The sequence below is a fragment of the Merops nubicus genome, unplaced genomic scaffold, assembly GCF_000691845.1.
Source record: "Merops nubicus isolate BGI_N331 unplaced genomic scaffold, ASM69184v1 scaffold23259, whole genome shotgun sequence".
NCBI classification, from domain to species: Eukaryota; Metazoa; Chordata; class Aves; order Coraciiformes; family Meropidae; genus Merops; species Merops nubicus.
Genome location: NW_008630530.1, coordinates 3,468 through 13,083, shown reverse-complemented (window position 1 = coordinate 13,083; position 9,616 = coordinate 3,468). Strand labels below are relative to the sequence as shown.

General features: G+C 38.1%; 1 protein-coding gene across 1 annotated transcript in view; it reads left to right on the top strand.

Moving 5' to 3' along the window:
• Positions 1-7,282, top strand: part of LOC103779708 (M-protein, striated muscle-like) — a 12,390-nt gene extending 5,108 nt beyond the window's left edge. Inside the window, exons 2-6 of the mRNA XM_008947354.1 lie at positions 2,894-3,027; positions 4,069-4,188; positions 5,826-5,964; positions 6,150-6,307; positions 7,174-7,282. Coding sequence (XP_008945602.1) covers positions 2,921-3,027; positions 4,069-4,188; positions 5,826-5,964; positions 6,150-6,307; positions 7,174-7,270 — 621 coding nt within the window. The 5' untranslated portion in view covers positions 2,894-2,920 and the 3' untranslated portion in view covers positions 7,271-7,282. The remainder of the gene's footprint in view (positions 1-2,893; positions 3,028-4,068; positions 4,189-5,825; positions 5,965-6,149; positions 6,308-7,173) is intronic.
• The last annotated feature ends 2,334 nt before the right edge of the window (positions 7,283-9,616 follow it).

Here is a 9,616-nt window from a genome sequence, read left to right as displayed (position 1 = left end):
TTCCCTACAAACATGGTAATATATTTTTTTTAATGTCCCACAGTGATGCTGTAAACCTGTTTTATTTTTGTCCTGCAATGTGTGGTATTTTGCCTAAAGCTCTCATTCTTGAATGTGTGACTTGTTCTCATATCTCTTGAAAAAAAGGTTGAAAAGGTAACTATAGGTTATGAAGAAGAGGCAGCTGTCATAATAAATTGTAAAACTCATCTCTTTAGATATCATGACTTTTTAAAAATAAGATATATCTGCTATTAAACATACTGACTGTCTTCTCCTACAGAGACCTTTTTCTTGGACAAGTAAAACTATCTGATGTAAGAACATCATGACTTGGGCATCAGACACTACTTTTGAATACCTGAAACTAACAGTCAGATGCAGCAAGAGTTTATTACACTACTTAACGACAACTCTAATTTCCATTTTTTTCGTAAATATAATATGTTGGAAGTATAATATTTACAGATATTTTACCATGTTTTAGAGGTTCAATATCTTAGTGTATAAAACACGTTTTTTTTTAATTAATTTGGGTTTAATTTTATACAGTTAAGGCAAAATTGTTAAACAAAATGAAATGGCTTGCTCAACTCAGAACTGCAGTCTTTCATTGGATCATCTTACATTCTTTTTTCTAAAAATATGGTGTGTTTTATAAGAAATCTAGATCTCATTTTTCAAGAATAAATTGCTGCAATGAGATGTAGAAAGTTATTTCTTCTACATATACAATCTGGCTAGTAATGCAACCAGAAAAAATGTTGACAAGTCACACTTCAAAACTTTGTGCAAAAGTCTTGATAATATCTGTAATTTTTCAACAATGTTATCATTACTTCCCATTCCCAAATGGGAAGTTTGCAAAATGATTTTTCAAAACATGAGATACTACCAAAAATTCTATTATATGATAGAAAACATAATTGCTTTCAGAATAAGCAATAAACATTTAGAACTCCTATTTTCAACCATATTTTATTAAAGTACATTGATTGCATGTACTTTTCACACAGTAAGAAGATTAATGAAACCAAAAAAAATTGTAGGGAATTTGAAAGTTGACAATGACGTAATGACGAGATTTCTTCAATTTTGAACTAGATCTCATTTTATGAGAAGCCACTTTTTTCCTGAAACAGTTATTAATTAAATTTTAATGTGGATATTGCTCATCTTTGTCCCCAAAGTGCATATCTCTTTATATTTGAGAGGAAACAGAACATGGGCTAAAACTGTCCAGTACCAGTGCCTTTGAAATTAAGCAAAAGGAACTCATGTTGTATCTAAACCAGTTTATAAGATTTCTGTGCAAATCTCTTTGAGATTTCATTTTATATAGATCATGAAGCTGCCTGCTTATGAGAGCTCTTGTCACAAATGCAGACTTTTTGTGTGGATCTGCGAATTTCTGTCATCGACAGGTTCTTCTTGGTGGGGCCTATGGCCAGGCAGGGCTGGGCTGTGAGAAGCTGGAGCCTTTCCACAGCATTGCTGGAGCAGTAGTGATGGCTCTGGGGGGCTGAAATGGTGGACAGGTTGGGGAGACCCTGGGAGGGGGCTGGGCGGAGCCAGTCAGGTCCATTGCTGCCCCCAGCATCCTGACAGCCTCTTAATATGGCCCCTGGATCAGGTAGTGTTGCTGCACTTCCCACGCCTAGCCTTGAGGTGAATCTCAGGCCATGCCCCTGCCTGTGTGCCAGCTTCTGGAGTGGAGCTGACAGGCTGAACCCTGCATGGGAGTATAACAACCCCAACAGCACTAGTATAAGGTGCTCCCCTCACATTTCAGAAAGAAATCAGATGTTATTCCAGGAATTTGACTGACTGACACCTTCAGGATTTGGCCCAAGCTGCTTTCTAGAATTTATTGGGAAATTGCTTCTGTTGACACCAAAGTCCAGGCACCTTGTGGTGCTTCTGTTGACACTGAAGTTTGGGCATCTCATGGGGAGGCTGTTTGCTGTTCAGTTGCTCACTGGAATCCCTTACCACTGTTTAGGCCAAGTGGCCCAGGAGTAAAGAGACCCACATCCAGCTGAGAGTGTAAATGGGACTTATTCAGGTGACTGTAGTTACACAAGCTTGCACCTACTCAGGACTTGACTGGTAACATTCCTCACTTTGTGAGATGCTGTCATCACATTTCTAATGAGCACAAAGGGATGTCAGCACCTTCGTTTTCATCTAATACCATGGTTTGGAATTTGCTTAACTGACTCAGTGGGAAACATGTTCTTCACACCCACAATGCTTCTGGGAGCTCCCTGAACATTTCTGAGAACTTTCTTTCCAAATACTGATCAAACTATGCTATGCTTTGGAGAAAGTCCACAGGAGGGCAACCAAAATGATTGCAGGTCTAGAAAAAATAACCCATGATAAAGGAATGGATGAAACAGCTTTGTTTAGTTTAACAAAAGAGGTGAAAGGAGATGCAAACAAAATCTTCAATAAGCTGCTGTGAAAAGTGGATGAATACGGTCTATTTTTTGTTGTCATGGTAAGTTGGACAGGAAACAGTGAGCATAAATTGCAACAAAGGACAAAGTAAAAGGTTTGAAGAGTGGCAAGCTGAAATGCCTAAAAATGCTTAAAAAGCTGTCAAATTTCCATCCCTTGGAAATTTCTGTGATGTTAAATGACATCTGCAAAGAAGGGAAAAAATGATCCTATAAATTGTCTTCTAGCTGTATCATCTGTGATTTCATAGCTCACATTGTGTGGCTGATAAGACACAGCCTGAGGTACCCGTGTGTATCATTGATGGCTCTATTTGTCATAAATTGATGGAATTTTATACATTTGTACATGTACACACACATGCCTACGTTCAAAAAATATGAAACCTGAATGTCTGGAATATATGGCTAAATGTGATTTCACTCTGCAGGAATTACTGATTTTAACAAACTGAAGTATGTCTTCAGTAGCTGTACCATTTTACCAAAGGAGGCACAAGCACTTTGATCAGTCCTATCGCAACATTCAGACAAGATATGTGCTTGAAGAATATGCAGCAAGAAAGTAAGTGCCATGTATTTCACGTAGGGAGCATAGTCAGGTTTCTGTTTTGGGTAGTCATTTCTTAGAATGAAGATATTTAGCTTCCCCCTCCACCCTCCAAAATTGTGATTTATTCAGAATGCTGATTTTCCAGTTCTTTCCATTGGGATGCTCCTTGTCTATAGTCTTCCATCAGCATAGCTAGACTTTCTAGCTACATTGCAACTCACCTACACAGACATTTCAGATCAGGATCTGTCCTATTTCTTACCTCTAGGTTGGTAATTCTTCCTTTCAGGCTCCAACTGAAACTGACTTAAGAAAAATTGCCATGAAATTTATTGTATATCACAGAAACATTTTTTAATCCATTCTTCCATATGACATGAGAATATTCCTTCTCTTGAAGTTGACTATTCCTAATTATAGTTTTTGTAATTCAATTTCCTTTTTTTTTTTTTTTTTTTTTTAAATTAGATACAATTTAACTTGTCTTGTGTGAAATCTCAGAGTTTTAGCCACAAAACACATGTTCTTTGTCTCTCAAAGCCTGGAGATTTGAATCTTGGCTGCTTAAAAATCACTGTCTTCCCCCCTCAGTAGTTAAGATGCTGAACTAGCCTGGCTACCTGGGTAGGTTGTCTGGCTTGTCTTATGAAAGAGGGGAGATTATGCAGAAGTCTTTGTGAAGTATAGAAAGTAAAAATAGACAATATTATAGGGATTCTGTGTGATGTGTAACAGACAGACAGGTACCCTTAAGGTTCACTGACATGCTGTCAGAGCACTTAAATGATTGCAGTCTGAGATAAGTATAAATTTAATAGAACTGAATGAAATAAAATGCCTAATGGTCCCCAGTGACAGATGATGGGAATTAAGCCCTTGAAGGACAAGTGAAAATCAGTACCCTAGTGCAGTCAGTGAGGAATGCAAAGTAGGTTTCTCACTGAACAGTGCTCAGTCATGGTATTCAGCTCATTTAAAGTAATTTCTTTGACTTTTGTGAGTTCATGTTTTACCAGAATTGCTGGGTAATAACAATGTCTTTTATATTTGAAGGGCTGCTTCCAGACAGGCTGCTTATTATGAATCATCTGGCTTGGGAAAAACAACATGTAGACTCTGTGCCAGAAAGGCACGCACCTTGGCTCATGAAGCAATGCAAGAATCAAGGAAAAGGTAAAGCTCTGTGGGTCCCATCTGACTTGTATAGTGGCTCTGGTCCCATTTAATATTGCTCTTTGCCAGGGCTCTTTTCAGAGTTGACGAGACTGGACGCTTCTCTGTCACTGATCTTCACTAATCTATTTTGGCTGGAATACTAAATGACTGAGTATCGCTTTCAATCTCACATTACAAACCAGAGCTGCTCCCCTAATCCCCATTCTGACTCTTGAAAACAGCTTTAAAATCAAAATAAAGTAGAATCTGCTTGGGATCCAAAACTTATTTTTGAATAAATCTTCTCCATTATTCCTAAATTTCTCATTTGGATCAATTTAAATAATTTGAGTTATCTCCTTAATATCAAAGGAGCTTACTGTCATGTCTCAGTTACAGCCTTGTTATGAAGTCCTGTAGTAAATAAAAATTCCTGTTGCTGAATTTGACTTTCTGCTCTCTTATGCTCTACAGTGACTACACTAAAGACATACAGAATTTATACTACAACAATGAATTCTGTCTTGTTTGTAGAAAATGTGTTGCAAAAATCATATATGGCCATATGGTTCTGGTATTTTGATTGTTTTGAAATATGTGTCTTAGAAACAGAATGTTCTAGGAAAATCAAACTAATTCATCTTCTATAATTTAGTTTTGTAAGAACTATCAAAAGTAAAAAATATGTTGCAGAACAAGGCTGGTATTTAAAGTGCATTGAAATGGTACAAAGAAATATTTTTAAATATTTTTTTAAAATACCAGAAAAATAATGTCTTGATCTATTGTGCACTGAACATTCTCATTTGCTTGATGGCATGTTGGATTATGCTTTAAGAGCCTTGTCGTAGTCTATATTGACACACAAGTTAGAAATGTTTGATAGTCAGCTTCCTTTTGTCCTGTGGGTAAGGAAAAGAGGCTTCTTACTGAATCAAGATGAATGCAGGCACTTGAGCTAGGTCTTCCTAAAAACATTTATGATTTTTTTTTTGCTTCTTTTTTTTTAGGAATTCTGAAAAACCTGTAGAGTTAGATTTTCAGGGAACAGCCCACAAATTTCTCAAAACATTATCTTTTCCTGGCAGTTTTTATAATACTCACTTTTCTAGAAGGACAGCTTTTTTTTTTTTTTGCATGTAGCAGTTTGTCAAATCCTTGTGAACTCCTTGGTCCGTGTCTTTCAGGTGAGGTCAGCTGATATAGCTCAGCAGAGCTCTCCAGGTGCTACAGCCAAGGGCACACCATAAACAAGGCCCAAATCTTATCAGGGTGTGAACAGGCACAAAACATGCCTTCACTCCTCTGCCTTCTTGGGTCCATGGGAGGGAAAATTAGGGGCCAGAAGGAAGCCAGGGAGGTTCTTGATCTCAGTTGCTAGAGGACTAAGGCTGTGGAGTACCACATCAGCATGACTGTGCCAGCTTTCAAGATCTGAATCTCTGGCACCACATATACAGGGGAAAAGGAAATGATGGAAAAATCATATTCATTTCACATGATCATTAGGATAGGCAGACAGACTCCAAGAATAATTTCTAAAGTTTTACATCTTGCTGATATGGTTTCAGAGCTCTGTTGCCTTATGTGTATGAGTAACACTCTTAAAGCTTCATATTGTTTACTCTTAGCTGGTATTTTTTCTTGTCCTACAGGACTCACGAACAAAAGTCTCACGCAAGTGAAGAGAAAAGGATCCGTTTTGCCAGTGAGTTGTCTGCTTTGGAGAAAGAGATTCACACAGCCAGGCACCGTGCAAGAGAACATCTGGATAAACTTGCAATACAAAGGATGGTATGGTGCTGAAACTTCTCATTACTATCCAAGCAGAATTATAAGATATACTGAAATTTAGGCCTGTGCTTCAAATACTAACAGTGATTTAAATTCTTTTAACTTTGTGTTTTTTATTTTGTTTGATCATGTACCCCATTTGCATCTGGTGTTAGACGCTTCTTCTCTTTTCCTTTGTTTAATAGGTAGAAGAAAGTATGGCTCTGGAAAGACATGCTGTTGAGGAAAGTATAAGTCGAGCTCCTGAAATTCTAGTTCGTCTGAGGTCTCACACTGTCTGGGAAAAGATGTCTGTGAGCCTTTGCTTCACTGTACAAGGATTTCCCACCCCTACTGTACAATGGTAGGACACTGGCCTTTCCTGGCCCTCTAAAAATGTTGTTAAGCTCTCTTCATTTGGAAGTTATGGCATAACTGATAAGTGTCACATACATAATGGCTATGTTAAACCCCCTTTATAATCCTCATAGATGTGCTGGATCGTAGCAGTTGATACTGAAGTGGAGGGAGTGGGAGGACAGCTTGCTGAATGGCCCTGTGCAGTGTGAGAAGCAAACTTGAGTATTTCAGAAGGCATTGCTGTAGAAGGCATTCCGGTCTTTCTGGCCATTGAGTTCCCTGATGATGAAGTAGCAAATGGCAAAATACACAGAACTCACAGGCTACTTGGTAAGCCTGGGTAAACTTGCACAGCACTATTGCTGCCATGAGCTGTATCCATTTGCACTTTGTGTCAGCCTCTGTTGAGATGGCCATGAATGTAACATCCCTGAAACTGCCCTCCTCTCTAGACAAGTGCTGTCCTGTATATGTGAGACTCCAGGCTGGACTGTAAAGATCTAACCTGAGGCACAATCCTACTGCTACTTCCCTTGTTTCTGCTGAAGTGTTTTACTGTTATCCAAGACAAAGTTTGCTTCCCATCTTCTGTCAGGACTAGAGCACTGGCAAGTTCAGTGTCACATGCCATCTGCTCTCTGCTTCACTTCCTGCTCTTTTGGTTTGGGCGCACATCTTCTCTTTCCACTTCCTTAGTGCAGTGATGGTCCTCCTTTGCCTTCATGGCTCAACATGTCCATACACACTGGAAAAAAAGAAAAATAGAAAGAGCTCAGGTGATAGTAAATGATACCTGGATGTAAAAATCTATTGAATTAATGCAGTGAATAGTAGCTGATATTAAGGATTTTTTTTTTCTTCTATTGTTAGGTACAAAAATGAGGAATTGATTACCCCTGCAAGTGATCCAACAAAGTACAGAGTTGAAGGCAAATACGGAGTACATGTGTTGCATATAAGCAGGTAGATTATTCTGGGGAATACAACAGTTTTTTTATACTCTACAAACAGTATTTTATATTAAATACAGTTAAAAATTTAGTACACTTCTCTATTGGTACTCATATTTGGGCTAGAGAAGGTTCGCTAAGTAGCTGAATATGAATTATGAAAATGAAATTAAAAATTAGATATTTCTATTATTTAACTTCAGCAGTTTATAAGATGATAGAAAAGAAGAGATAAGTAGATGAAAGAATGGTAGTTCCTTTTTTTTAGAAGAATTATATCATCTTAGTATTCAAAGTGGAAAATTGTCTATGTATTTCATGTTCTTCCCGTGATGAAGTTCTTTAAGGTAAGCAAATATTTAGCTCATCAGTGAAAGGATACCCAGTTATCAGTATATGTTTAATTAAATGTTAGGTACTGCTTAGTTTTTGATCTCCATCTTTTTGCCCTCCAAAAAGTAAGGAAGCATGTTCGTTGTTGTTGGCTTTTTTTTTTTTTTTTTAAGCTTCTAATTTAATTAATTTTATTTTTCAAAATTATGTTAATGTTGTGGCATAGAAAATGCCTGGGTAGAATAGCTTCTCAAAACTAATCTCATGCTTTCACAAACAATTGAAGTATGGCATGTTACATGTACCTTGGTACAAGTTTTCTAAAAAAAAAATGAACCACCCCTCCCACCCCCCCCAAAGAGTGAGGACATGGCTGTGGTATTTAAAAAGAAAATGGATATCTAGAGCAGAGACTTAAAAAAGGTCTTTTAATTTCTCCAGAGCATGAGCATCAGCTGTGCTGAAACAGCCGGAATATTTGTGGATAACTTTTGGCTAACCAAACATTTCATCTTCTACCCTGTCTCCATCTGTCAGCAGTGGAAGCAGCCCTGAGCACAGCCTTGTGACATAAGTATAGGAAATAAGTTGGTTACTCTCTCTGTTTTGGGGAAGGACTACTTGCCCTCTTGCAATCATCTCCCTTGCACCAGGGAAAAGGGAAAATGCACTTTGGATGTGTGTGAGTGACAGTCAGGAGATGAAACTCTGGTGACTTCCTGCGAGTGAGTGACTGCGGCTGTGTTTATTTTTCCTGGTTAGTGTCCATGAGCAACTGCTTGGTGAGTCCAGATGCTGGATACATAGTATGTAGGTTCATTTTGTGACATTTTAGGAGAACATGGCTTTTAGAAGAAATGAGAATCAGTGTTAAAGCTGATTTCTGAGCATCTGTAACCATCAAGCTGAAGGATACTAATGACTTACATCCCATTGGTCCTTTTTTCCTCTTTGTGTGCCAGTTATCAGCCATATAAACACCACCTACAACCAGCTTTGGGAGTGTTCAGACTCAGTTATATGCACTCAGACATACCAGAGTCTTTTATTGGCACCCACTCAGGTTCCCACAGCCACCCCTCAACCTCCACTGTTTACTAGTCCCAGACCTGTATGTATTCATGCAGGGTCCCTCATGTTCAGCCAAGTTGCCATTTTCAGAGACAGTTGCTCCATTTCTCTTTCATTCTGTCTGGCAGTGTGGACTTTGTGCCATCTGAAGGTGGATGGCCACTCTCCCACAGGTTTCCCTTCCTTGCTTAAAAGAATACTGAAGGGATTGTAGACCCAGAGTTATGATTTATTTTCCATGGATTTATACAGGTTAAAATGTCTAACCTTAAGTGTATTTCTTTATTTCTAATCCATTTTATTTCAAAACTTGATCAACAACTGTTGATCAACTATCAACTATAGAATTATATCTTGTCACAAAAGACAGAAAATCAACATACAGGAAACAGAAGAATGTTTTGATGGTGCACTACTAATATTAGGTGTTTCTTGTATTGAAAACAATGAATGTATAGGTTACATAGGTTTACACGTTAAAAAAAATAATTACTATTTTTATACAAACATGTATCAATTAACTCTTTGTGCATATACATTTGGAGTATTTTTTTTTTTTTTCTGGGAAGTAGATGCATTGGGATTTTCTACTTCTGTGCTGTTCTCAGCTGTTCATACCAAAGTGCTGAGCTACACGTCATCTGATCTGCAGCCACTCAGAATGGCCTTGGAATTTCTTGGCTACTTTTCTAGTGCTTCAGTGAAGCTCAGGGAGTGAACTTTTCCTTCTGATGCAAGTGTGATATTTATTCCTACGAGTATTCCTTGATGCCAGTGGAAAGATTCTTGAGGCACCAAAACCAGAATGTCACCTTTTCATCTTAAAGTAGTAACTGGACACAGTTTTACCCACCCTCCCCCCACTCTTTCCTGTCTTCCCAGGTCCACAGGCCTATACAGTAACCAGATCATTTTCATTTCTATCTCATATTTTTATGATGCTCTGTGCTCAATTTACC